Source organism: Herpailurus yagouaroundi, unplaced genomic scaffold, assembly GCF_014898765.1.
Source record: "Herpailurus yagouaroundi ecotype Mexico unplaced genomic scaffold, PumYag 162, whole genome shotgun sequence".
In the NCBI taxonomy this organism is placed as follows: Eukaryota; Metazoa; Chordata; class Mammalia; order Carnivora; family Felidae; genus Herpailurus; species Herpailurus yagouaroundi.
In genome coordinates this window covers 782318-809898 of record NW_024412403.1, presented here as the reverse complement: position 1 = coordinate 809898, position 27581 = coordinate 782318, and the positions used below count along the sequence as shown (strand labels likewise).

The following is a 27581-nucleotide window of genomic DNA, read 5'->3' as shown; positions in this document are numbered from 1 at the left end:
CCCAAAACAGAGGAAGAAGCTTCCGGAGCCCAGGAGCCCAGAGGGGAGCGCCGGGCGGGCGTGGTGACTCACTCCCGGGGAGACCCCCCCGCCCTCCGCGCCGCCCCCCGCCCCAGCTCCTCCTCCTCCACCCACCCAGCCCTCCGTCCCTCCCTCCGTCCCTCCTGGGCTGTGACTTCCCTGCGAGAGCAGAGACAGCTTCTCTCTCTCCTTCTGGTCGCGCCGCAGGCCTGCCCTGACCCCTGCCCTCGCTCGATGGTGACACTCCGGCGGTAACATGAAGCTGGCCCATGCTCTGGTGCCTCTGCTGCTGCAGGCCTGCTGGGTGGCCGCTCAGGACGTCCCGGGCAATGACAGGGCGGTCGCCTTCCAGGGTGAGTGGCTGACTGCATCTCTGATCCTCTGCTTCTGCCGTCCCGGGAACCTGGGCCAGACCCTTCCCTTGATATAAGAGCTGGGGTGCCTGGGGGGCTTGAAATTCTCCGACGCGGTCCACGGCTCCCACACCCCGGGTCCCCTCTGCTTCTCCGGTCTGAGGGGCGTCAGGCTGGACCAGGGAGGAGGCCCCTATGGGGAGGGCGAGCACCACCCAGGCCTGAGCCTTCAGGGCTCCTCCAGCAGCGCGAGGGGCTGGGTGGGCGCTATTCTTTCTCTGCCCCCCACTCATTCCATTTGATTCCCAGCCTGGCAGGCAGTGGAGAAACTTGGGGGGCCCCGCGCCCCGCCCTCCCCACGCTGTCTCCTTGTTCCCAAGGTTCTGCCTACGGAGGAGCTCCCTGCCCTCCAGGCAGGATTCCCAGGACCCTCATGGGGGCTCCCCTCACCGGGCACCTGGGGGAGGTGGCCTCTGTGTGCCCAGGGGGGTGCAAGGTGTGAGCCTCAGGCCCCTCCTCCCCACTCTTGGCCCAGACTGCCCTGTGGACCTCTTCTTTGTGCTGGACACCTCTGAGAGCGTGGCCTTGAGGCTGAAGCCCTATGGGGCCCTGGTGGACAAGGTCAAGACCTTTACCAAGCGCTTCATCGACAACCTGAGAGACAGGTAGGAGAGGCCACGCCTTTACCGCCAATCCCACACTTCTGTGAGCTTCTAAGGGAGGGCGGTGGGCCTAGGGGCCCAGCAGGCAGAAGGAGCCTCCTTTCTCATGGAGAAGCGCTGGGTGGTGGCCAGGCCACTCATGCACCTCCCACATCCACAGTGGTTCAGATGAGCCAGAAAAGGGCTGAGTTTGAGATGGACCAGACCAGTCGGCCTGGTCAGCCAGGAGCCTGGGAGACAGTGCTGTGATGGGGGCTCCCAGGACCCCAAACATGCCTCCCTGCTCCCCAACTGTGTTTCAGGAGTTGGCGGGAGGCTCTGTGGCTCCGCCTTGTGCCTGAAGAGGGCACCCCTTGCCACTGCCTGGACGCTGACCTCTGCCCATGTGGACGGCAGAGTCTGAGTCCTGGACCCAACATCCCAGTGTCCTTAGTGTCCTGGTCCGAGGAGCCCAGAGGGCCTGCCAGCTTCGTTCTGGGTTTGGGGACAGCACACTTCATTCATTCACTTACTCATTCATCTGTCTGATGAGTCTGCAGCTGTGGGGGTGGGAGTGGGGGTGGAGAAGCACCGGCAGTGGGTGTGGCTGACAATAGGACATGCCCATTGGGGGGGCAAGGCCATGGGGGGAGGGTCATAGTCAGAACCAGGCTCCTCCCCCATCCATTCAGCTGTGCAGGGCCCCAGCCCCAGTCCTTAGCCAGTCCCTGTTGACTGACTTGATGACCAGGGCGCTGAGCTTCCCGCCCACCATAAGGGGGTTGCAGGGACAGTGGGTGGGGGCTGCCCAATGTGGGGCATATGACCCGAAACCCTGAACTCAGCCAAGTGTCTGAGCCCCTGAGGTCTGATACCCCCTCCAGGTGCCTGTGGCCTCATTATTCAATTTCTTATGCCTCAGTTTCCCCGCCTGTGAAATGGGGTGAGGTCTTCCTGCTCTTGATGCTGTTAGCGTCACTGTAGGGGCCTCGGTCACCCCATCTGCTGAACAGGCTGAAAGACGTCTACCCCAGGCTCCAATAGAGCAAACCGCTGAAAGCCTCCAGCCAAGGCGCACAGGGGCAGAGAGAGGCAGCCACTCAGATCCACGAGGACCGCCCCCACCAGTGTCCCACTTAGACCTGCTCTCCGCCTCCCCTGTCGCCCTGCCCCCCTCCCACCCATGCCATCCCTGCCCCGCCCCTGTGGTCTTGTCCCGCTTTCCCGATGCACACAGCTCCTTACCCAAGGACCCTTGAGATCAGGGGATACGGTGGTCACTCACTGGCTGGGGCTGGCTCTCCTGGCCACCCCCACCCCTCCATGCTGGTCCCAAGGGCAGAAACCCAGCATCTAGGGCCCACAGGAAGTCCAGTCTGGGCTTGCCGGCCCCTGCCTCTCAGGGTGTGACGGGGCCAGGCAGTCGGTCCACCTGTGACATGGGAGACCGCGCACGGGGAGCCGGGGAGGGAGGCCCTGGAGGTGCCCACGGCAAATGCAGCGCCAGGACCTGGGAGAGTCCACCAGTCCACCCTGTGCTTTGTAGGTACTATCGGTGTGACCGTAACCTGGTGTGGAACGCGGGCGCGCTGCACTACAGCGACGAGGTGGAGATCATCCGCTCGCTCACACGCATGCCCAGCGGTCGCGATGTACTCAAGGCCAGTGTGGATGCGGTCAAGTACTTTGGCAAGGGCACATACACGGACTGCGCCATCAAGAAGGGGTTGGAGGAGCTGCTCGTGGGGTGAGTGCCGTCCATCCACAGCTGCGGTCTGGAAGCCCGTGCGTGTCCCGTGCAGGCTGCACCGCTTCCCGACGCAGCTCCTGGCCACCCCAGGAGCCAGTCCTGATGTTCGAGGACATCACACTGATGGCCACCACCCAAGGGTCACTGTCCACCCCCGGGCTCCCCCTTGAGCTGTCCACTGTCTCAACCACTGAAGGTAGAGGGGGCCGTGGGGCCGGAAGTGCCCCAGTAACCGCAGAGATGGTGTCTGCAGTCAGAGACAGAGACACAGACGGCAGAGTCTTCCTGTAGGGCGCCAGTGTCCCCCGAGCTGGCTCCACACACGACATCCGAACTGCCACAGTGAATAGTCAACAGCATCTGTGGTTGATCGGGGGAGAAGATCCCCCCCTGGCTGCAGCTCAGCCTGGCCACAGCCCCCCATGCCCTTGGCCACAGCCTCCAGGTACTCCTGGCCACAGCCCCCATGGCCTCAGCCACAGCCTCCAGGTGCCCCCAGCCACAGGCCCCGGTGCCCCCCACTGGCCACAGCCCCCCATGCCCTTGGCCACAGCCCCCAGGTGCCCCCAGCCACAGGCCCCGGTGCCCCCCCACTGGCCACAGACCCAAGTGCCCCTGGCCGCAGCCAAGGACGGCTCTTCTGCTGACCCCTCCCACTACCTGTGGTCAGGGGTCCCCCCGTCAGGGTGCCTCAGGGGAGCCAGGACCTGTATCTCCCCCTGGATATGTATGCGTTTTCCAAGATGGGGCTTGAGAGAAATGTGATCCCGCAAGCCTTTATTTTCTGTTTTAATATCCTTGATCATAGCCCACTTTATAGGCAGGACTGACAGAGGGAAACCCGTGCCCAGCATAACAGGAATCAGCCTTATGAGAGTTGCATTTGGGTCTGGGTCTCCCTCTGGGGCTCTGGCCCCCGGCTCCTCACCTCCCATCTTGGGGGGGGGTCTCAGCTGTGTTCCAGGGGTACCCTGAGCTGTTAGGGTTGGTGGAGGGGGTGATTGAGGGGCCTCATCACCGCCCACCCCCTTGCAGGGGCTCCCACCTGAAGGAGAACAAGTACCTGATTGTAGTGACTGACGGGCACCCCCTGGAGGGCTACAAGGAGCCGTGTGGGGGCCTGGAGGACGCCGTGAACGAGGCCAAGCACCTGGGCATCAAAGTCTTCTCGGTGGCCATCACGCCCGACCACCTGGTAGGAGCCCCTGCGGGGCCTGCTGTATGGAGGGGCGCCGGGCACAGCCTGCGGGGTGCAGAGGTGCAGGCATCGAGCCGCAGGGTGGGGGCCTCAGGAAGAGCAGCGGTGGGGTGAGGCCGGGCCCCTAGCGGCCATCAACCTTGTCCCTTATCCACACCAGGAGCCACGTCTAAGCATCATCGCCACAGACCACACGTACCGGCGCAACTTCACGGCGGCTGACTGGGGGCAGAGCCGGGACGCGGAGGAAGTCATCAGCCAGACCATTGACACCATCATTGACATGATTGTGAGAGGCCGCTCTACCCTCGCGCCGGAGTCCGGAAGGCCGGGAAATCCTGTGGCCCTGAATATAAATTAATTCCACTTTTCCGTTTCACTTTTCAGAAAAACAATGTGGAGCAAGTGGTACGAGCCCCTCCCTTGCCCTCCCGTCCCCCTTCCCCTCTGTCTCCTCCGCCTCTCCCCTGCCCCTCCCTCCTTGGCCCCCCCCCCCCCCCCGGCCAGGACATCACCAGCCCCGTCCCCACCGCGGGTGCCCGCCGTCAGAGCTCAGGCCGTGCGCTGAGCCCTGTTCTCTAACGTGTCTTCTGTCCTCCTGCAGTGCTGTTCCTTCGAGTGTCAGGTGAGTGTGGGGCCCCGCCCACCTCTGGGGACACCCAGGATGCTACCTCGGGCTGACCTTTCTCTCCCGTCTTGCAGCCCGCCAGAGGACCTCCCGGACCACGGGGTGACCCCGGGTACGAGGTGAGTGGTCGCAGGCCCCCTGGAGGGAGAGAAGTGTGGAGTATACAGCACTGGACAGATGTCCCCGCAACCTGGAGCCCCTGGTGTTGGGAACGTGGTGGGACCCCGGGCAGCTGTCCTGAGCCCCCACCGAGCACCCACTCACACTAGGTGTGGGGACAGAGAAGGAGCCCCTCCCTGAGCAGGTGTCCCCGACCATGGGGAGAGAGTCCAGTGACCCTGTGGCCGATGCCAGGGGCGAGTCTGGCCAGCTGGCCTCCCAGTCTGACAGCTGGCCTCCCCATGGCAGAGGGGTGAGCATTCGCTGGTGCTTTGCTCCCGGAGGCCCACCTTCTTGTGGGCTGGGCTGCAAGCGTGGGGCCCAAGGCCAGGTGTGGCCAACACTTACAACTTTGACCGCCCATCAGAGTCCAGGGTTCTGGCACTCCTCAAAATGTTAGATTGCATGGCCATGCAGCCATATGGGCACCGCCCTCCGGAGCTGAGCCGGGCCCCCTCTCCGGCCCAGGAGCCCCGCACGGCAGCGGGGATGGGGTGGGGTGCTGGAGACAAATGTTCAGGGGCCAGCTGGGCGGCATGGGGCAGCACAGGATCCGGCGGGCTCTGCGGGAGGGGGTGTGTGCCCCCGACCTTGCAGACCCCCGGTCAGGCCACAGGTGACAGGGAAGGAGCCTGAAAACCCTGAAGGCCGACGGAATATCTTCTTAATCCTTTTCTTGTGAGCAGGTTGGGGGTCCTTTCCGTCAGGTGTTTAGAAATAAACAAAAATCTTCCCCAACCTTGACCTGCTCTGTGTTGCAGGGAGAACGTGGGAAGCCAGGTCTCCCAGGAGAGAAAGGAGAAGCCGGAGACCCTGTGAGTGCCAAGCACCTGACCTCAAGGGTGGTGGGTGCTGACAACCTGAGGCTGAGAGAGGAGCCGGACTGTGGAAACTTCTAGAAGCATGGCTGGTTTCTGGGCACCATGGTCCTGTGGCCTGACCCTGAGAGGACACGGCCCCAAGGGCAGAGAACGCCAGAAGATGCTGCACAACCATTCCTTCCAGTACATTCTGCCCAGGCCTCCACTCGGGCCCAGCTCATGCCCCTCTCTTCCTAGAGGGCATCCTAGACCTTCCCCATCCCCCCTCTTCCTGGGCCTTGATCTCTCCTCTCCTCCCTGGACTCCACTGAAGAGCCCCCAGGACTGGGAGGAGGAGCCTTCACATCGGGGCTGCTCTCTGGGACTCGGGCCAATGGTCAGCCAGCCCGGTCTCTCTGGCTGACCAGGCCTGAGCAGAGTGGGGGTCAAGACAGACTGGGGGGGGTCGCTGTGGCTGCCCTCAGGGCTGCCTAACATACCCCCTCCTCTGTGTTCCAGGGAAGGCCTGGGGACCTCGGACCGGTCGGCTACCAGGGGATGAAGGTACGTCTCCCCCTCCTCCTCCAGAGCTGCCGGCCTGTCCTGGGGCCCAGTGGAACACATCCGGGCTCAGCCCAGGGCATCGGGCCCCAGGACACCAGTGACACCCTCTTTCCTCCTCTGTCTGCTTTTTAGGGAGAAAAAGGGAGCCGAGGGGAGAAGGTGAGTAAAGCAGGGCTTTGGGGCACAGAGCCACCCCCCTCATGCACAGGAGCATGACATCGCCCATCTCCAGCGTGTCTGAGCTGTGACAAGCTGTGGGGGACCCATCCTGGGTCCCATCCCAATTCCCTGGGAACTCGCCCCATATTGGGGGACCACCCCCCTCACTCTCCCTTCCTGTCTCCACAGGGCTCCAGGGGATCCAAGGGCTACAAGGTGAGTGTGGGGGCGGGGACATGTCTTCTGCCCCAGAGGGGTCCTGTCTGACCTTCGTGAACCCTTCTTTGGCCTTTGTGCCTTGCAGGGAGAGAAGGGCAAGCGTGGCATCGATGGCGTGGACGGCATGAAGGTAACCCCGCCTGGCGGGAGAGCTGGTGACTGGGAGGTGGCGAGAAAGGCAGAAGCTATTTCCTGCCAAGCCCCAGGCCCCAGTGGACCCCAAGCCTCCGACCGTCGTCCTGGTGGGGCTTTCCCGGGAGGGGATGGATGAGCCAGAACGAAAGTCTTGACGTCTAAATCTGCCTTCCTCCCTCCAGGGGGAGATGGGGTACCCCGGTCTGCCAGGGTGCAAGGGCTCACCCGGATTCGACGTAAGTTGCATTCTGTCACTCACATTTTAAGGCTAAGTTCTCATGAGCAAATACGGACTCAGCCCTTCTGGAGCTCTAAGAGGTCACGGGCAGGCTGTACCCAGCCTAGACCTGCCTTTTCAGCTTCTATTTGTGTGTAGCCCAATGACTGCTGCTGAAGGCTGAGGACTGACCTCCTACAATTTCTTGTCAGGGCGCTCAAGGACCCCCAGGGCCCAAGGGCGACGCGGGTGCCTTCGGACTGAAAGGAGAAAAGGTTGGTGACGTCGGGCAGGCCTCCCTGTGTACCCAGTATGAATCAGAAACCCTCTTGGAAGCAGATTCTCCACCCACCCTGCAAGGACCAGGCCCCCAAGTGGGCAGGCAGGAGGCCGGGGTGGAGAGAGCACAAAACCAAGCTACAGCCAAGGGCAGGCACAGTCACCCAAGGGGGGCGCCCCCTGTGCCCCCTGCAGCCCCATGTCACTGAGCCTCGGATGCGCCCTGGGGTGCATCACACTGCCCGCCTGCAGCAGACGGACGAGGTGCCCTCACGGCCTAGAATCCGTCTGTTCATGTGAAAGTCACCACTTGACAGCAAACAGGAGGCAGAAAAGTAAATAATGAGGACCCAAGGTTTTGCGTCCAACTTAGAGCACAGCTTTCTGCTGTTGGTGCTTTTCCGGCGTTTTCAGCAGCAGGACGTGCTAAGAAAGATGGAGAAGTAAGGTTGACTGAACGCGTCCTAACCACGCGGGCTTCCTGGACCGGATTTTCGGAATCCGGCCGATTGCTTTGTGGGCCCCGGACCTGACTTTGCCTTCGATGACTAGAAGTGGGCTTGCCCCTCTGCTTGAGGGGGACTTGAACAGCAGACGACACGGGGAAGTGGCTTCTGCAGGATTCCTGTAGAGATATGGGTGGTTGGGAAGGTTCTCAGAGTCCAAGGTGTGCTTGGTCAGGGGGTGTGGCCCGAAGTCTGGGTGAGGGAGACTGGTGCAGGGTCACTGGTGGCCCAGGACGGCCGGGCGTAGCCTCCCGCAGGCTGACCTTTCTCATCATTCCAGGGTGCGCCTGGAGCTGATGGGGAGCCTGGGAGGCCGGGGAGCACAGGGCCCCCTGGGGATGAGGTGAGTGTTCACGGAGCCCCTAAAGCAGCCGGGGGTGGGGTGCGGGGGGAACCGGGAGGGGCCCAGTCCTACTCTCGTTCTCCCCCAGGACAGATGGGGGAGGGCAGGGGAGGGCGGGAAGTAGGGAGGTGGAGGGGGGCCCGGGAGGGGCTACAGCCCCGGGCCCAGTCCTACCCTTGTTCTCCCCCAGGGCGAGCCGGGGCTGCCTGGTCCCCCGGGAGAGAAGGGAGAGGCCGGCGACGAGGTGAGCACCCCACGTGATCTCCTGTCCCAACTCCAGGCCCCGAAACAGAGTTCCCATCCCAAACTGATGTTGCTTGTTCCTCTTAATCCCAGGGAAACCCGGGACCGGACGGTGCCCCTGGAGAAAGGGTGAGTGGGGTGGGGTGGCGTCTGGGCCGGCGTGGCCGGCGTGGCTGACAAGCGCCGGGGCTTCTGTCTGAGCTCAGCGGACCTCAGTCTCTGCGAGGCCGGCGTGTCTGGGGGGGGCTCAGCCCGTGCCCAGCTGGAGCCCCTTCCTCGATGCCGTGTCCGAGCTGCAGTCTCACCTCCGTGCGCTGTTCTCCGCACAGGGCGGCCCTGGGGAAAGAGGACCGCGGGGGACCCCAGGCGTGCGCGGCCCCAGGGGAGACCCGGTGAGTCACTGTTCATTAAGCTGAGACCCCACACCCCAGGAGGGGGCCAGAGACTGCGGTCAGGTGAGGTCAGGCCGTCAGCCTCACCGGACACATGCCACCAAGTCCCTTTGGCATCTAGATTTCACCCACACCCGCACCTGCTGTCTCCCCGGCTCTGGAAGTGTGGCAGCCCCCCTCCCCGCCCCCGACCCCGGAGCACCTCGAGGGGTGTGAGCCCAGATGAGGAGTGCAAGGGGCAGGGTTATCCCCTCCGCCCATCACCGATGACCAGCGTGTGCAGGGGAAACCGTCACACACACACACACACATACACACACACACAGTCACACAGAGACACACAGCCACACCGGGACTCACAATGGCCATCCCGGATGCAGCACCAGGAATAGTCTGCACAGCACTGGCTCCACACCTGTCATCAAGTGCACGCTTCTCACTCAGGTGGCTGCACGGCTCCTCCCGCGTCACGATTCACTCAACTCACCATCACACATCTGGGCTTTTCCAAACACCTGCAGCCCCCCAGCAGCCCCTTAAACGTTGCAGACAGAGCTCACACTCTGGAACGGTCCTTTCTTACCACTTGAAGAGCGGGAAAGCTGAGAAGCCAGGCCCACACAGACTTCGTGGTCACAATGGCCCAGCAGGCTTGCCGAGCTGTGGCCCGCAGCGCAGCCTCCTTCCAGAGCTTTCTGTGGCCCTTGGTTCATTGGAAGGTTCTGCAGGAGCTGGAGGGCAGACACCAGAGACTGTGCCTGGTTAGAGGAGGGGAGCGCCCACCCCCACCGTTCCGGAGCCAGCAGGGAGGGATGATGGTCTTCAGACCTGGGTGAGGACCTGGCCTTCTCGCTGCAGAGCAGGGCAAGGCTTCATCTCGTCCCGGGAACAGGACACCGCGGAGGCCGTGTGGTGCCTCTCGCTGTGACCACCCTGGCAAAACCGCTCCTCCTGAGGACATGTGTCCGGGTGTCCCAATGGGGAGAGCGAACTTAGCCTGAGGCTAAGGTCACTGAAAGAGAGATTTGCTTTCTGCCCCGTCCTTGCTCCTTGTGCACTGCCCAGAACCCCCCGGCCCCCAGGAGGGCAGGGAGGGACACTGAAGCAGGGATAGCATGGCCTGACCCCTTCCAAGCCTACCGTGCTGAGATCAGGGAATGGAGGGAAGGCCAGGCCACACCCCAGGAAGTGCCCAGAGTGAACAGAGGCCGGCAGGGGTTAGGCGGGGCTCCAGCTCCTGAGACCCATCAGTGAGCCTCACTGGACAAGCAGCTAACATCAGGGGCTGCCTCCTGAAATCCCGAGAACCTCCAGATGTCCGTGTGCCTGGCCACCGTATATAAAAACCCAGGGGAAGGATGAGGCCAGGCCCACGGTGGAGGGTGGCCCTTCCTGATCTGGCCTCTGCTGGCTCAAGAGCTGCGGGACCCCTAGCCTTGCCCAGCGGCCACCCGGGCAGCTTGACCTCTCCTGGCCTCCACACTCACTGGCTCACTCCTCCCCAGGGCGAAGCTGGACCCCAGGGTGACCAGGGACGAGAAGGCCCCGTCGGCATCCCCGGAGACCCGGTAGGAAGCTGTCTGGGGGTGGGGGGCCATGTCGGCTGCCAGCAGAAAGGCTCCAGCAGCTCCTGGATTTAAGGGCAGTCCCTCTCCACTTATGACTCAGGGGACTTCCTGCAGGGGCTGCCCAGGGTCAGGAGCCAGTGGGGGGGGGGGGCAGCCGGGGTGCCCAGCCCCTGTGCCCCTGTCACCTGGCAGGCGTCTGCCAGGATGCAGAGCTCAGGGAGCACACGCCCAGGCGCCCCCCAAGCTCTGCCCTCAGAGTGGGTGAGAGGGGTGCCTGGCTCGATTGGCACTGGAAGATGGCAGCAAGGACTTGAGGGGCCCTGGGACCCCTGGAGACACCCCCTGGCCTGGTGGGGCAGGGTCACCCCATACTGGAGATGGTGTGTTTGAGCCCCCAGGAGACACCAGGTGAGGAAGAGGCTTGTTCAGCGTTTGGAATCCAGGTGTGAGATCCTGGCTGGAGGCAGATTTGAGGGTGTCAGTGCATGGAAGTTTCCAGAATTCCTGGATGTGACACCTTCCAGATGCCATGCTGGGGGAGGGGACGAGGGGAGGAAAGTGGGGGCTAAGAAAGCAGAGGGCCAGAGCAGGTCTTGGCCTCAGATGGAGCATCGTCCCCAGCACAGGGGAGGGGTCTGCCTTTCTGCCTCGCTGTCAGGAGGTCATGTTGTTCCGATCAGGGAGGAGCTGTGGCTGTGGGCCTGAGGTGACCACCCCCCAAAAGAGCACACGAAGGGGCTGGGTGGGACATGCCCTCCCCACACCCTTCAGGGGACCCCCTCGGGTGGCCTAGACCCTCTCACCCTGCCCGCTACTCGGTGATGGGGGTCGCTCGCTGGGTGTTTCCGAGTCCTCCCTGCAGGGGACGAGGTGGCTGCCTGGCCTGCAGGAAGGACTCTGAGCTGAGACTGGGGGCCTCCCAGTTGGCAGGAGGAGGGGACAGCAGCACTGGTGGGCACAGAGTTCCAAACAGGACAGCAAGGACGAGGACAGCAGCTGCGAGTGGGGGCCAACCGTGGCGGGGCCAGGCCTGGGGCTCTGGTGGGCCTTGGCTTGTGGCTTTGAGTGTTTTGGTGGCTTTTCTTGTGGAGAGAATTTGGAATTGGTATTTTAACAAAAAGTGATTTAAAAAGCAGGAAAGAAGAAGCAGCCACAATAGGGTTGCTGAGTCTCCTGACGGTGCATTAAAAATGCACCTGGGTCCATTCCAGTGTGGGGTGCAGAGGGCGTGAGCCCACTTCCGCGGACCCAGCTCGGTGGGAAACTCTCCTCGCACATAATTCCGAGCCGGGCTGGCTGGGAGCCAGCCACTCCCAGGGTCTGTGGCCGCCTGTGAGCAGAGGTGCAGAGGCACCAGAGGACCCCGGAGCTGCCGGCACAGAGCCAGAGAATTCTGAGTGTCTGGATCCCCCCTTCTTGGAGGAAAGGGGAGTAGCGTCTCTCAAGTAAAATAGGCGTAGAAGTTCCCTGGCTTGTAGACACAAGACCCCGTAAACGGGCCACCTCACCTGTTTGGGAGAAGTGGTTACATCAGTAACTCTAGCAGAAGAAAGGCTCGCGTGGAAAAATAGTTCTCCTGTCCCCGTGCCCCTCCCCCCCCACAGGGACGGATTCTTACTTTCTTCTAAAATCTAGTTTCTTCTAGAATCCTTTCAGACAAAGCACGGGGTGTGAGAGAGTGCGGGGGTATGCACGTTGTCTACACAAACAGCATCGCACCACGATGCTTTTTGCCTGATCCACCAGGGGACCAGCCAGGTCAGCCCCCACAGGCTCCGCCTGTAAGCCTGCAGATGCCCCTGTCTAGTCCGTTGTCAACACGTATGCAGGCGGCCTCCAGTATTTTGCTTTACAGAAAAATACTGAAATAGATATCAACGCCCATCTGTCTGTCTCTTAGCTCCTCTGGTCTCTCCATTTGCCCAGTGATCCATCCGTCCATCCATCCGTCCATCTTGAAATACTTGCAAGGCTACATCCAGAATGTAAATTCTTAGTAGCATAATGTCTTGGCCAAATGATGTGTGTATGTGTATGTGTGTGTGTGCGCGCACGTGTGTGTGTTATTTGCCAAATACTTCTACTTGACCTAGCCCCACTTATGTGTCCCCCAAGAGTGTAAAACAGCTGCTGTGTTCACACCTCTGCCCGCAAGAGAGTTTCCACCCCGTCTGGGTGTCTGTGCACCTTGGGAGAGGGCCTTGTGCGCTCGTGCCTTGAGCCACGGTCTATGGGAAAGGCCAAGTGTGGTCTCTCGGGTTTCCAGGCCGACGTGTCCCTGTCTCAGGCTGTTCCTTCAGTGGTTGGTTCTCTGCTGGGTCTGTTTCTGTGCTGAGGTGCAGGAGGCTCCTACCCACAGACCTTTTTCCAAGTTTGCAGCTGCATGTGGCTCCATCCCAATATCTTGTGGTTCAGGGTGTCCCGCTCGTTTACAAGATTCCAAATACCTTCCCGCCTTTATTGTAGACTTTGCTTTCTCTTTGATGCATCTGGAGGATCTACCAGGGTGCGAAGCGAGGCGGGCTTGACCTTTTCTGTGAATAGGGAGCCGGTCAGCACAACACCGACCTTTCCTGGCGATGGAGGACACCCATCGGGTGTCAACCTCTCTTCGCTGCATCTTTCTGGAATCCCTGCCCTCTTTCTGCCCCTGTTCTAATGAGGCGTCCTCCCAGGAAGGCCTGCTCCGGCCGCCTGCGACGTTCCCAGGCTCCCCTGCCTTCTTCAGGTGGTGTGACTGCTCTACAGGATGGTCAGTGTGGCCAGGACAAGCCGGCCACGATCTGGTCCTTCCCCGTGGCACAACTCAGGAAGTCGTTCGAGGCGCTAGGACGTAAGACACTAAGAGGGGGAAGTGTCGCCGGCGTTTACTCCAGTAGCACCTGCTTGTCCCAGAGTAACTGTCACTGTAAAGCCAGACATCACCAGAGACAGCTGGGGGCGGGGGAGGGTGCTGTGTCCCTCCAGCCCGTGGCCCAGCTGGGGAGGGTCGGCTCTCTGGCCACTTGTTCACCTGAACCCTCCGTGAGGGGTGGGGAGGTTAGGTGGCTGTGGAATCTGGTTTGTCCACACTGGACATCCGGCTTCCCGGCCGCAGCACAGTTTCTGCCTCCAGGGCTGCCCTCCTCCCGACTCCGTTGCAGCCCCACGACTCCAGACCCGCTAGGCAGTTGGCTTCTGCGCCAGGGTGTCCGTGCAGAAGTTTCTGGGAGATGTGTTTTCCCAGAGCAGAGGAGGGATCCAGAAACTGGAGGGAGGGGTACAGCCCCGCTGTAGCCCCTGCCAGGCCTCGCCTCTTGTCCCTGTGGGGGGCACTGCCACCTCCTTGTGCAGACGCCAGCACTGCCCACCAGGAGCAGGGGGGCCCCTCGGGCCGCATCCCAGGAGGCGCCCACCCAGCAGGCCAGCTGCTGAGGCAGCTCTGCAGAAACTGTCCCCAAGCGTGGCCCTCCGCTGTCTGCTGGGTCGCCGTATTCCTGTCTCCTGGGGCCCCGGACACGCCTCCCACTGGCCTGGACTCTGCTTCCCATTCTCCCTCCTGGCCCCCATTTCAGGTTCCCAAACCTACCCCTGGGAGCCCCGAGTTGGGGGCTGCTGGTCCTCGCGGTCGGCGAGCAAAGCCCCAGGTTAAGTGAGTGAGTGACGCTGACACTGCCTGGGCCCAGAGCTGGACCCTCCTGTGGTCGCAGCAGGAGCCTCCCGGCTGACCTCTGCCTAATGGGACAGGCCAGATACGGGGAGTTGTGCACCTTTGTGAGAGGGACTAGAGAAGAAAAGCCTCACCAGGAGGCATCAGCCTGATGATGGGGCTGGGAGACGGGCCTCTGAGTCCAGGGTCACGGCTGGCAGGGTCCCCAGGGGCCAGGCGGGCCAGCCGGCTCCGTACGTGGTTTGTGCTCACCGCTTCTTTGGGCCCGGCTGGGTATGTCCCTGAAGTGCTCAGGGGACCAAGACTCTGGACCCAGAAAGGTAGGCAACTGGCCTCCAGGGAGAGGTGTAGACCAAGCAGGCCAGCCGGCATGGCTCTGGGGCCCGGAGGGCTGGGGCGGGGCTGAAAGGGGTCTGACAGATGTATCTTCTTTGCAGGGTGAGGCTGGCCCCGTTGGACCTAAAGGGTACCGAGGCGACGAGGGGCCCCCGGGGCCTGAGGTGAGTAGCCCTCCCTGCCCCGGCCCCAGACTCTAGCCCCTGCAACGGCCCTTAGGACTGGGGAGCGCCCCCAGTCTACACACACACACAAATGTTTTAGTGCATTTCATGGTATCTGTGCCTTTCAGGAAACATGGAAAATGCAGAAAAAAAATAAAACAGAGAATTGAAATCTAAACCATTACCACCCAGAGATAAATAATACAAACATTTTAGCTTATTTCTCTCCAATTTACTTTTCTTATTTCCATATTATGCCTTATAAATTTGGCTTCACAAAGTTTTTTCTTTTTAATTTTGCCATTATGAATGTTTTCCGAAACCCTAAAGATTTTGTAAACCGCGGCTGCCGCGTGCTTGCTCAGTCCCGCCCGTGCTGAGTCCCTTTGTCTCTCTGAGCTCTGGGGTTGGAACTCCCGGCCCCGGAGGTAACGGTCAGTAGGCACGTAGTGCCGCTTCTGGTCCTGCCCTGGGGGTGCCGTCTGGGTGGGCTACTGGGCAGGAGGTATGGACTCCCCACCATCCCTAGGATGATGGATTTAAAGATCCTTCTTTTAATCATGGCTGTGCTGATGAGTAGAAATGTTGTTTTATTTAACTCGGTCTTCGTTTTCTGCAGAGAGGTGCTGTGCGTCCGGGCCTGCACTGCTGGCTGCCTGGATGTCCACTTAACTTTCCCACACCCCCTCCTCCCCTCCTTAGGGTTCCAGAGGGGCCCCAGGGCCCACGGGACCCCCCGGAGACCCCGGGCTGATGGGCGAAAGGGTGAGTGGTGGTCCCAAGGGCCTGGGTGGGGGTGGTGCCAGGCTGCTGGGGCCTGGGAAGCCATGGTTCGAGTCCTGGGCTTCGACCGGGAAGAGCGTACATGTGGGGCCTGAGGGTCCCAGGTGCAGTGTCTGGAGAGGTGCGTCCTCCACAGGCGACTGTCCCCTCTGTGTCTAGGGGCACCACGGGCGCTGCAGTCACTGTGGTCCTCGTGGTCATGGTGCTCCTCACAGGCACTGCCCCTCCTGCTCCAAAGTCTGGGGACACGCAGGGCAGTCCTGGGCAGGGGGATGCCTTCTGGGCTGAAGAAGCCCCTCGGGGCACCATCCCGAGCCCGGCGATTCCCAGTGACAGAACTTGGTCTGCTCTCCACAGGGGGAAGACGGCCCACCCGGAAACGGCACTGAGGGCTTCCCTGGCTTCCCTGTGAGTGCCCCAGACTCCTGTCCTAGCGCCCCCTCTGGCCAGCCGGGTTGGACCCAGGACCATGGGCCGGACCGGGAAGCCGTGGCTGGGATCATCCAGTGGGCACCCCCCCCCCCCAACCCCAGCCAAATCAGAGCCTGGCCTGACTGCCCCGCCTTCCCCTGCAGGGCTATCCAGGCAGCAGGGGCCCCCCCGGGATAAACGTGAGTACACGCCCACCATCGGGCTCCTAGTGTGTTCACAGGCACGCGCACACGTGCGTGACATACACGCACACGTTCACACGTGTCCCCAGCACAGGCTTGGAGCCGAGGCCCCTCCCACGTGTGTCTCAGCCCGTGGGTGCCCCTGCCTGGCCCAGGGGTACACCTGGCGACCGGCACTTCCCTCTGGGCTCCCAGGGGCTCAAACCTCGGGGTGTCCTCTGGCTGGCACTCAGCCGCAGGAACATGTGCCTGCTCTGGCGGGTCACTGTGTCTCCTTTATCTTGTCCTTGTAAAAACTTCTGCTTCATAGAAAGGAAATGCAGTGCTGTGACTGACAGTAAATAAGGCTGACTGAAAAGGGAAAGCTGGTGGAGGAGACGGCTGGCCAGAGGCCGGGGCCGGGTGGGAGAGCCCCGGCCGAGGCCCTCGCCGGAGTGAAGATGTGGCCCTGCCCCCTGCCCTCCCCGGGAGCCCAGGCCCTCGGCACCCACCCCACCCCTGGGCCAGGGTCCCAGCCACACACACACACCTGCCCCTCCGGACCCTCTGCCACAGCGACCGCGTGTTCCCCTGTCACCCGCAGGGCACTAAAGGCTACCCGGGCCTCAAGGGGGATGAAGGAGAAGCCGGAGACCCTGGAGAGGACGTGAGTGCAGAGCTCACTGGGGAGGTTGGACAGTCACCGCCGGGGGTTGTAGAGGGAGGCAGCCGTGTGCCGCCAGGGCTGCTGAGGCTCTGAGGGCAGGCGTGGGGCCATCGGGGCACAGTGAACACGGACAGAATGCAGCAGATGGCTAGTCGACGGTGGTTGTGTCTGGTGACACTGTGCCGTTCCCTTCCAGAACAACGACATCGCACCCCCAGGTGTCAAAGGAGCCAAGGGATACCGGGGCCCCGAAGGCCCCCAGGTGAGCGGCTGCAGCCAGCCGGGGTAGGGCACACTGGCGTTCTGAGGCTGCAGAGGGGCAGGGGTGGGAACTGCGGGAGTGGGTCTCCAGGGAAGGGTTCAGGGAGGCTGGCACTTTGACAGCAGGGTTGGGAGGGAACAGGCAATTTCAAGGGTTGTGGGGAGATCAGAGAAGGGGGAGCAGCCTGTCACCAGGTGATGGGTGAAGAGAGTGCAGCAGAGCCCGGGCTGGGTGCCTGGGGTGGGGGGGGTCCCCTGTCCATCAAGGTGGCACAGTCAGACTGGGGCGAACTATCCTCCCGGTGGTGAGTGCCCAGATGGTGAGGGCCATGCCCGGCCCACCTGCTGGCCCCCGGGCAGGGAGTAAGTGCCAGCCAGTGATTACAGAATGATGGCAGTTAGGGCCTCTCCACCAGCCCTGAGCACGCAGGCCTTCAGGGGCTCCTAATGGGAAGCGGGTCAGCCCGAAGGCCAGAAGGGTGAGGGTGGGCTTGCTCAGGGCTCCCATCAGACCTGCAGCTCAGGAAGTGATGCGCCCTTATCACTTTTTTCTGGTCCTTCCTCGGACAGGGACCCCCAGGACACACGGGACCACCAGGGCCGGATGTAAGTGGGTGTCTGTGAACGTCCCTGGGGGGCCGACCACTCTGGCTAAGGATCCCGTGGGGTGGGGAGCCATGACGGCAACGGGGGCATGAAATTGTCATGGAGGAACACGGGGTGACCACATATCAGTGACCACTTCAGGTGCCCCTGCTGCGGGGTGCCTAATACTCTGAGTCAGAGCCGCTATCCCAACCCAGTCCCACTGTGGTCCGCGGGGTGGCAACTGGGGGACCAGTTCAGCCCCTGGTGCCTGCGTCTCTTCCCCTCCAGGAATGTGAGATCTTGGACATCATCATGAAAATGTGCTGTGAGTATCTCTCATCTTTGAATAACTGTCTCGGTTGGAAGGAACTAGGTCCCACCGGCCCCAGCGCCCACTGCTGGTGCCCACGGAGGGACCATTTGAGCTGCGGCAGGGAGGGAGACAAACAGGAGGGGTGGGAGTGTGCCCCACCCACAAGAAAGTCCCCAAAGGTGGAGGGCAGGGGCCAAGCCACTGTCACCCCCGCCGCCCTTCCCCGGGTGGCCCGAGCGCCAGGCAGAGCAGCCTACCCTGGTGAGGGTGGTCCAGGCGGGTGGGGAGCTGGCAGAGGGTTTATGACCTGATTTGCAATACGATGTGGGATCTCGACTGGAATGTGACTCATTTCTCCTCTTTTCCTCAGCTTGCTGTGGTGAGTCATTTGAATGTTTCTTGAGGGTTCCCTGTGGGTGGCAGGGCTATGCCCCCTCCTCCCAGTTTATCCTGTAGAGCAGCAGGGGACCTCACCCCCTCACCATGCCACCATGGCCTTGGGGCGCTGGCCTGTCCCTGTCCTCGCCGCAGGGACCCACGCGGCCAGCCACAGGCAGGGGCCAGAAGCCCCCGGGTCCCGGCTGGGGGTGCAGCTCTGCTGAGGGGGGCCCTGGGAGGCCCCAAGGGCTGACCCCTTCCTTGCCTGCAGAGTGCAAGTGTGGCCCCATCGACATCCTCTTCGTGCTGGACAGCTCGGAGAGCATAGGCCTTCAGAACTTTGAGATCGCCAAGGACTTCATCATCAAGGTCATCGACCGGCTGAGCAGAGACGAGCTGGTCAAGGTGAGTCACACCCGCCCTGGTGCTTCCCAGGGACACCAGGCTGGGAAGGGGTGGGTCCCAGGGCCCTTGTTCCTTAAAAGCTATAACCTCCACCCCCCAGAGTATGAGTGTGGTGGAGGGGGGCCTGTGGGCCAGGTCGGCCTGGGACAGATGGTGGGTGGAGGGGTGGCTGGTGGGACCCCCACGTCCCCTCCTGACCTTGGCGTGTGACACGTGCAGTTTGAGCCCCGGCAGTCGCACGCAGGGGTGGTGCAGTACAGCCACAACCAGATGCAGGAGCACGTGGACATGAGGACCTCCAACATCAGGAACGCTCAGGAGCTCAAGGAGTGAGTGCGGCGGCGTGCCCGGCCAGCCCCGCCCCCCGGCAGCCCGGCCTGTCCCCCGGCCCCGCCCCAGCACTGACAGCAGGTGCTCTGGCCCCACAGAGCCATCAAGAAGCTGCAGTGGATGGCGGGGGGCACGTTCACCGGCGAGGCCCTGCAGTACACGCGGGACCGGCTGCTGCCACCCTCCGACAACAACCAGATAGTGCTAGTCATCACGGACGGCCGCTCAGACACCCAGAGGGACCCCACCCCGCTCAGCGTGCTCTGCGGCCCGGACGTCCAGGTGGGGCCACCCCCACACCACCCGCCGCCCCTCCTGCCCCTCCCCCCGGAATGTGGGGGACCTTCTCCACCGGGGCCACGCCGACACCGCCCCTCCCCTACAGGTGGTCTCCGTGGGCATCAAGGACATGTTTGGCTTCGTCGCGGGCTCCGACCAGCTCAACGTCATCTCCTGCCAAGGCCTGGGGCCCCAGGGCCGGCCAGGCATCTCGCTGGTGAAGGAGAACTATGCCGAGCTGCTCGAGGACGCCTTCCTAAAGAACATCACCACCCAGATCTGCATAGGTGGGCTCGGGGTGGGCGCCGCACTGGGGTGGGCGAGGCTCTGCTCTCAGCCCCGCGACCTCCTGGCCACAGGGGCCCGGCACCCCCAGCCGACAGCACCAGGGCCTCCCCACAGGCCGCCTCGCACTGGTGCTTGAGGACACCGTGGCGCAGCTCCCACGCTTCCAGTGTGGGCGACACCGTGCTTCTCGCACTTCCTCCCGTGAGCGCTCGTGCTCGCCGTGGTCCCAGCAGGTGCATCCACACGCCGGGGCAGGGGTTGGCCTCGGAGCTCAAGACCACTCAGAGGCCCCCCGCCGCAGAACACGCCTTTCTGGGCCCGGCCCGGTGGTAGAGCTGGGTCTGCAGCGCAGGCAGCTGGTGGACGGCCAGACACAGCTGCCGCGGTCAGATACGCCTGCCTGCAGCCACCCGGTCGGTGTCGCCTGGGGACAGTGTGGCGCGGGGTGTCTGAACTGCAGACCGTCCTTTCTCCTCGCTGAGCTTCGGCCAACCGGTCCTCGGAAGGGGCCCGGGCTCTGCCCCACCCCCCCCACCCCCGCCCCTCACTGGGTTGGTGTGAGGGCCACAGAACAGCAGGAGGGGGCCCGGCCCAAGACCTCAAGGCCCACCCTCGAATAGGGGGGCACCCCTTCTCGGCGGGGCCGAGTGGGCTGAGTAGATGCTGGCCAGGCGTCTAGGAGTGCCACCTGTGCACGTGGCTACTCCACGCCTGCCATGCGAGAGCTTTGCCGCCATTTTTGCTGGGGGGTTACAGCCGGGAGGGTGGTCCGCGAGATCACTGGCTTCACACCGCATGGCGTTTTTCTCTCTTACAGACAAGAAGTGCCCAGATTACACGTGCCCAAGTGAGTACCCGGGGTGCGTGGACAGGGTGCCGGCGGGGGCTCCCGGAGGAGGGCGAGAGATAGGGGGAGCCCAGGGCGGCCGAGTCGGGAGGCCCCGGCCGCGCACCAACACGACCCCCCACCCCGCAGTCACCTTCACCTCCCCGGCCGACATCACCATCCTGCTGGACGGCTCGGCCAGCGTGGGCAGCCACAACTTCGACACCACCAGGCGCTTCGCCAAGCGGCTGGCCGAGCGCTTCCTGACGGCGGGCAAGACGAACCCCTCCCACGACGTGCGGGTGTCGGTGGTGCAGTACAGCGGCCCCGGGCAGCAGCAGCCGGAGCGCGCGTCGCTGCAGTTTCTGCAGAACTACACCGTGCTGGCCGGCACCGTGGACAGCATGACCTTCTTCAACGACGCCACTGACGTCAACGACGCCCTCGGCTACGTGACGCGCTTCTACCGCGAGGCCTCGTCCGTCCCAGCCAAGAAGAGGCTGCTGCTCTTCTCTGACGGCAACTCGCAGGGGGCCACGGCGGCGGCCATCGAGAAGGCGGTGCAGGAGGCCCAGCGGGCAGACATCGAGATCTTTGTGGTGGTGGTGGGCCGCCAGGTGAACGAGCCGCACATCCGCGTCCTGGTCACGGGCAAGACGGCCGAGTACGACGTGGCCTATGGCGAGCGCCACCTGTTCCGCGTGCCCAGCTACCAGGCCCTAATGCGTGGCGTCTTCTACCAGACGGTGTCCAGGAAGGTGGCGCTGAGCTAGCGCCGGGGCCCCTCTCCCACCGCGAAAACGGGAAGTAAGATCTGACGTGAATGTTCCTGACCAACCTGATGAGCTGGATGTTTCTGAAGGAAAGCCTTGAAAAGCCGCGTGTGTTTTGCCCGCCCCTGGGGTCCCGGGGCCCTGCCAGCGCCTACCCCGCTCACCGTGTTAGCATCCCCCCACCCCCAGCAGGCTCCGAATCCCCGAAGGCGCTTCCCCCTTCCCTGTCTGGGGGCTCGCTTGAGTGCGGCCTCCCCTCCCGCACCTCCCGCATAGTCTGACTTTTCTCACTAATCCTGCACAATTCTTTAGTTAGCATTTCATGTACACTCTCAAAAGTCTGCTAGTAAATTCATGTGAGACGATGGACGCTTCGTTTTTGGAAAGCCAAGGTCGAGAGCATTTTTAAAACATGACCCCTGACGAGTAGACTCCTCCACATAAGGTTCTCCTTCCTCAGGGCTCAGACCTTGGTTCCTGAGGCCTCGGGCCACAGAGCTCAGGGCGAGCGAACGCTTACACGCTGACTGGTGTCTCCAGAAAACGGCAGAAAACGGTGACTCCCCAACCCGAAAACCCCGAGAACAACGGTGCTACCCTGTAGACCCCTGCCCCATCTACTCAGAGGCCTGGACCCCTGGGCCATCCAGTGACACAAAGTGATGTGTTTAAAAAAAATTAAAAAAAAATGACCCAAAGCTCTTTTTCCTCAAGAGAGTGATTGGTTCCACATTTTATTCAAGATCCCGTTTATTTGTTAGTTTTATTTTTACTCCTTCCTGTGTTTTTTCTCACTGTGTCCATATCAGAGGCTTTTTGAAATAAAAGTTTTCACTCCTCTGTCCGCGGTCATCTTTCTGTGGAGTAAAAAAAATCCCAGCAGACCCGCACTTCCCACAACAGGAGGAGACCGTGGAGATGGTCGGGGGTCTGGACGGACAGCCCTCTCTGGGGTTGGGGGAGGACTGTCCACGGATGGGGAGGAGCAGGGAGGGGCCCTGACACCCTGCGCCACAAAAGCAGAAGCGCGGTAGGTCTCAGAGGGCTGGGAGAGCTGGCCGGATCCAACGAGATGAAACCCCAGAAAGGCCAGCCTTCTGGCACCAGAAACAGCCTGCGAGTCCCTGAGGAGGAGGCAGCGGGACCGGCGGGCCCCGTGGAAAGCTGCCTGGGAGACCCGGCCCGGGTCCAGAGAGAGGTGGCAGGGGGCCGTGGCTGTCCCTTCACAGGAACGGCCCTGGCCTCAGGAAGGTCAGAGTGGACGGGGAAGCACAGCCTGGCTCGGATTCCCGAGGAGGAAACGCACGGCCACCGAGCCCCCGAGTGCTCGGCGCCCTGCTGCAGGGCCTGCCAGTGGACGAGGGCGGGGGGGGGGCCGGCGCGCTTCGGCCCCAGGGGTAAAGAAGGGCAGGTGTGCGGGCACCACAGGCACCAGAGCCAGCAGAAGTGGGTGGCGGGAACCGCACGGGGTCCCAGCCGGGGGGGATCCTGACAAGAAGGGGCAGGGACGGGACACCCTTCACCGGACACACGTGGAAAGCCGGGCAGTGGGGCCAGGGCACGACTCCAGCAGAGAACAGCACCCCCACATAGCATCGGCGGGTGTCAGCACAGTCTGCAAGGGAGTCTCAGAGACGCCCAATCCCAGCCCCTGCACTGACATCACACACGCACGTGACGAGAACCAGACAGCTGCCAGCACAGAAAGTTTCCATTCACTCGGCCGACGTCCCGGGGGCCTGTTTGCTGCAGTGTGACCCCGACGTTCGCCCGCCCGTCACGCCCTGTGAGCCCCCGGCCTGAGGGATGTCCCTGCAGCGGCCACAGATCCTGGCTCCTTCCCCACCACCTGCAGCCTGGTAACCCCGAGCCGGTCACCTGCGCCTCGCCTCACTCTCATGAACTGCAAAATGGGTTCGTTAAACCGTAACAGCCACCTGGGAGGGCCGCAGAGAGGCCCGAGGCCACCTGGTGCCCATCACGGGGAGGCCAGAGGGCTGGCTGGGGAGGACAGCAGGGGTCCCGGTGAAGAAGGTGCCAGCTCCAGACCCTCCCCTCGACCCTCCAGGCACGAGTTCCCTCCTGGTCGCCCCAGGTCTGCACCCTGGTCAGGTGGGGTCTGTGGGTTCTTCCTCCTGCCTGGGAGGGGTCATCCCCAGACCTCTCCTGAGGGAAAGGGGGAGAGCCGAAGCGTGTGTTTAAGAAAGGACCGCGTCTGTAACCCCTGAATCATCTCTCTAACTGGAACCGACGGCTGAGAACCCAGGTCTGAAATCAGGCCACGCTTTGTTCGCTGCTGTACTTCTTAACCCCTCGCCTCCCGACGTCCACGAGGAAAACAGAAGGAGCCCCCTTCGCATTAGGGAACCTGACATTTAAAAAATAGGTTATGAAGGAAACTGCAGGCTCCATCACGCCTGTGTCCGTTCCAAGTTTACGAAAGCAATGTTTTAGATCATGGCATGAAGTCTTGAAACATAAGTGCACAGCCAGCTACCCCGTGATTGTAAGGGGGGCAGTGATCCCCGTTCCTGGGCCAGGAGCAGCCGGTGCCCAGCAGCTCTACCACCGGCTCCCCGAGCTTCCCCTGCACACCGTTGGAGCTACAAGGCACGGGCTTGGGGGAGGTGCCGGACGCCGCCAGGGCGGCCTTCCGTCATCACTCCACTTGTCCTGACCCAGAACTGCGGGGGCCAATCCCAGGCCTCTCCCCAGCCCTGCCACTCTCCCCTTTAGGAGCCTCTGGGCGCCGTTCCCTCCTCCTCCTGGGAAGAGTGGTCCTCGAAGGAAAAGGGAATGGAGAACTGAGGGAGTGCTCGGGGAGGCTCCCTGCCAGCCCCCACCTGCTGACCCAGGAAGCTCCCCACACTCTGTCCACCAGCTCGGGGGTCCCATTGTCCCAGCCTTGCCCCACGACACCCCCATAGTCCGTCTCTCCAAGTGTGAGGGGAGCCGGAGGCTCCCCACCAGCAGACCACCACCGCCCACCCATGACCAGCTCTCCCTTCTCAGTGCCAACAGCCTCGCTGTCCTGGGTCTCGGCGGTGAATTCCACCTGGACGGCGTGAGGCCCGCAACCCTTGCTTCCTTCACTCACATTTGTCAGATGTCTCTCCATGTCCTTCGCTTTTGATCTCTCCAGCCGCATCGTTTTAGGTGCACATTTTGTAGATGGCCCGTAAAGGCATCTTTCCACCCATTCTGACAGTCCTTGCTGTTTATAGAAAAATCAAACACATTTACATTTGCTATTACAACTGATATTTGGTCTTCATCATGCATTTTCTATGCTAAGGATATGCAGGAAGGTATATTTTTCTATCTAAGACTTTTGGAAGCACATGGGCAGCACAAATCAGAGAGCTGCCCTGGCCAAGACCCTCGGAGCCAGCCCCACCAGGGGGATGTCTCTAGCCCAGAGTCCCCATCTGCCGGTCTGGCAGCCACTTTCTAAAGAGACAGACTGCCATGTGATACCAAGGGTGTGGCCTGTCCAGCTGCCGAGACAGTGACACTTAGGGTCCCCTGGACACTGAGAGCCCACCTCTAGAGTTGAGTCTCAAGGCCTCCTCAGGGAACACCAGTGGAACCCTGACAACACATCAGAATGGCTGAACTTAGCCTGACTGTGCCAAAGGTCGGGAGGACACGAGGCCCGCGTGTGGCTGGTGTCGGCACGAAAGGACACAGCCACTTAGCATCTCCTCAGTGGTTTCCTAAAATCATACATGTGCTCACCACACCACTCACCCCTCCACTCCTGAGTATCGGCCAAGAGCGATGAAAACATCACCTCTACACCAGTAGGAGAATGTACAACCTTACTTATAAGAGTCAAAAGCTAGAAGCAAGCCGACTGTCCATCGTCAGGAGAATGCACAAGCAAACTGTGGTTCACCTATGCCATGAACACTACTCAAAAAAACCAAAAAGGGAGCAAATGAACATGGGTAAGGTTCACACATGTTGCGCTGAGTGAAAGAAGTCAGGCATAGCCATTCACAGGATGCTCGAGGTCAGGCAAAACTCCTCACTGGCGCTAAAACTCAGGCAGCGATTGCCTCTGTGTGTGAGGACTGGCCTGCAAGGCACAGGGGACTTTTTAGAGAGAGGGAGCGCTGTCTATCTTGATGGTGTGTGGATTACATGGGCGCATTTCTCAAAATCCTTAGGATTGTACGTGTTAGATCTGCACATTTCCTGGTACAGATGCTTTAACCTTAAAAAAAAAAAAAAAAGAAAAGAAAAAGAAAAGGCAGAATTGGTACCCCTGGTTTTCGTGTCTTCATTGGCTCCAAAAGCTCGCACATTCTCCTTTCTTGCTCCCCGTGGTCATGTGTCCAGCCTCCCAGGGTGCGAAATCCCTTTGTGCCTCGATTAATGCAGCCACGTCCCCCCTTTTGTAGATAGAACATGGTATTTATTTCTTCACGATGATCTACCTCTGGAGTATATACCCTTCATACCCTCCCCTGAGTGTGAATCACTCCTGGGATCACGTTACACTGTATTAACCAAGAATTTTACAGAGTAACTAAGGTCCCAAATCAGTTGACTTTGAGTTAATCAAATGGAAGATTCTCCTGGGTGGGTCAGACCTAAAAGATGTCGGAGAGATTTCTCCTGCTGTCTTTCCTATGAACTGCCCATGGAGGGGCCACACAGCTAGAACCTGAGGGTGGGCAGTGACAAAGTGGGGACCCCACCTCTGCAACTGCAAGGAACTGAATCCTGCTCACAACTAGTTAGTCTGAAAGAGGTCCCGAAGCCTCAGATGAGATGGGCCAACAGCTTGGTTCTACCACACGACCCTGAACAGGACCCAGCTGAGCTGTGCCGAGACCTCAGACCCACAGGAACCATGAGATGGTCTGTTTGTGTTTTTTTAAGTGCCTAAGTTGGTGATAATTTGTTATGCAGCCATGTTAGTTAGAACTATCCACCCCGTCTGTATGTCTCACCCTCTAGTCCTCGCAAACGCCTGCTCTCCTCTCCTACCCCTCACTTCTAGAACTAGGGCCATCAGCCCACACTGGGTGTACCCTTCCTGTCTGCCAGGACGAAGATCTCCCGTCAGGGCCTGTGAGGCTGCCCACCCCTCCATGTGGAGCCCAGCTGCCAGGCACCACGAGCAGGGCTGTCCCCCTCTCTTGGGCTTCCCTGCCCTCCTGATGCTTCCATTCTCCCTTTACAATACACATGTCCTCAGCAGGGGGATTACAGGGTATTGCCCAGGTGAGCCCAGGGTCATCACAGGGAGGAGATGGGCGTGGGGGAGAGGGGAAGAGTAGTAGGAACCAGAAGACTGAATGCTGCTGCCTCTGTAGATGCCACAAGGGCCAGGAGCCAAAGAGTGAAGGTGCCTGTACAGGCTGGAAAAGGCAAGAAATGGAGTCTTCCCTGGAGCCTCCAGAAGGAACCAGCCCTACTGGCCGGTCTTGGACTTCTGACCCCCCGATCCATAAAGGATTCAATTTGCATCATTTGAAGCCATCAGTTTTGCGGTGATTTGTTATAGCCGCAAAGGACACACGTTTTCTAACTGATATGCAGCCTGTCTCTCAGCCTTGCCTTGACCACACAGTCAGGGCTTACACACTCTCAAAACCTCCTGAGTAAGGGGCGCCCGGGTGGCTCAGTCGGTTGAGCGTCCGACTTCAGCTCGGGTCATGATCTCACGGCTCGTGAGTTCAAGCCCCGCATCAGGCTCTGTGCTGACAGCTCGGAGCCCGGAGCCTGCTTTGGACTGTCTCCCTCTCTCTCTCCCCCTAACCCACTCGCATTCCGTCTCTGTCTCTCTCAAAAATAATAAATAAGCGTTAAAAAAAATTAAAAAAAAAACTTCCTGGGTGAGCCTGTGAAAATCCACTGGAGAGTCCAGAATGTTGCTGGGGTCAGTGAGTGATGAATTGATATGTTTATAAAAATAAAGTTTAGGGGTGCCTGGGTGACGCAGTCGGTTAAGCATCCGACTTCATCCAGGTCACGATCTCGCGGTCTGCGAGTTCGAGCCCCGCGTCAGGCTCTGGGCTGATGGCTCGGAGCCTGGAGCCTGTTTCCGATTCTGTGTCTCCCTCTCTCTCTGCTCCTCCCCCGTTCATGCTCTGTCTCTCTCTGTCCCAAAGATAGATAAACATTGAAAAATTTAAAAAAAAATAAAAATAAAAAAAATAAAGTTTATAATCCTGAACATGGATTATATCACTTTGGCTTCTAAACACTTTGGATTCTTCAGACAGTATTTAGCCGAAAGAACACGAAGGGCCCGCCCTCGACCAGGTCTCAGCCCCGTGGATGGGCTGAGAGGGGGCAACGGGTCCCTAAGACTCTTCTTTGGGACAGAGAAGAGGCATACGCAATTTCCCTCTTCTCCTCGGGGCTGAGAGCAGCAGCTGCTCTGTGTCTGAGACATCCGTCCCCGTTTCCAGAGAAGCTGCTGGCAGAACAGGCACGCATCCGGTTCATGTAGGAGGATGAGCTCAAACTTGGCCTGCAGAGAAGGATGGCCTCTTATGAGAATAGGCCTCCATGATAGGTTATTCGTTTTTTGTGGGAATACTTTTTCGACATAAGGAAAGATGGCAAAAATGAGTGGTCAGGAGACTGTGTTCATGGCCTGTGACCCCACTCCTGCTCCTGCAGACCCAGACCCAGACCCTTGTTCTCTCAACACTGACTTCTTCATGCCCAAGGCCCAGCTTAAATGCCCCCACCCCAACCCCTTGTCCCAAGTGGATCCTGCTTATTCATTTATTGCCATCATTTTTATTTTC

General features: G+C 60.9%; 1 protein-coding gene and 2 long non-coding RNA genes across 3 annotated transcripts; 1 reads left to right on the top strand and 2 right to left on the bottom strand.

The window, feature by feature from the left end:
• The first annotated feature begins 158 nt into the window (after positions 1-158).
• Positions 159-21650, top strand: COL6A1 (collagen type VI alpha 1 chain). The gene is made up of 35 exons (XM_040483710.1): positions 159-374; positions 910-1039; positions 2562-2762; positions 3801-3960; positions 4124-4252; positions 4351-4371; positions 4568-4588; positions 4666-4710; positions 5512-5565; positions 6070-6114; positions 6247-6273; positions 6463-6489; positions 6578-6622; positions 6810-6863; positions 7057-7119; positions 7910-7972; positions 8163-8216; positions 8309-8344; positions 8545-8607; positions 10113-10175; positions 14262-14324; positions 15027-15089; positions 15465-15515; positions 15683-15718; positions 16305-16367; positions 16564-16629; positions 17199-17234; positions 17505-17541; positions 17900-17908; positions 18179-18312; positions 18532-18641; positions 18741-18924; positions 19028-19208; positions 20027-20056; positions 20186-21650. The coding sequence occupies exons 1-35, from the start codon at positions 278-280 to the stop codon at positions 20806-20808; spliced, it is 3084 nt and encodes a 1027-aa protein (XP_040339644.1). The 5' UTR covers positions 159-277; the 3' UTR covers positions 20809-21650.
• Positions 19025-22964, bottom strand: LOC121035840 (uncharacterized). The gene is made up of 2 exons (XR_005793097.1): positions 22746-22964; positions 19025-19231 (listed from the first exon to the last, which is right to left on the bottom strand). It is a non-coding gene; the product is annotated as an uncharacterized LOC121035840 (long non-coding RNA).
• Positions 22965-24751: 1787 nt separating this feature from the next.
• On the bottom strand, positions 24752-27293 carry LOC121036527 (uncharacterized). Its single transcript, XR_005793363.1, has 2 exons — positions 27164-27293; positions 24752-25027 (listed from the first exon to the last, which is right to left on the bottom strand). It is a non-coding gene; the product is annotated as an uncharacterized LOC121036527 (long non-coding RNA).
• Positions 27294-27581: the final 288 nt, after the last annotated feature.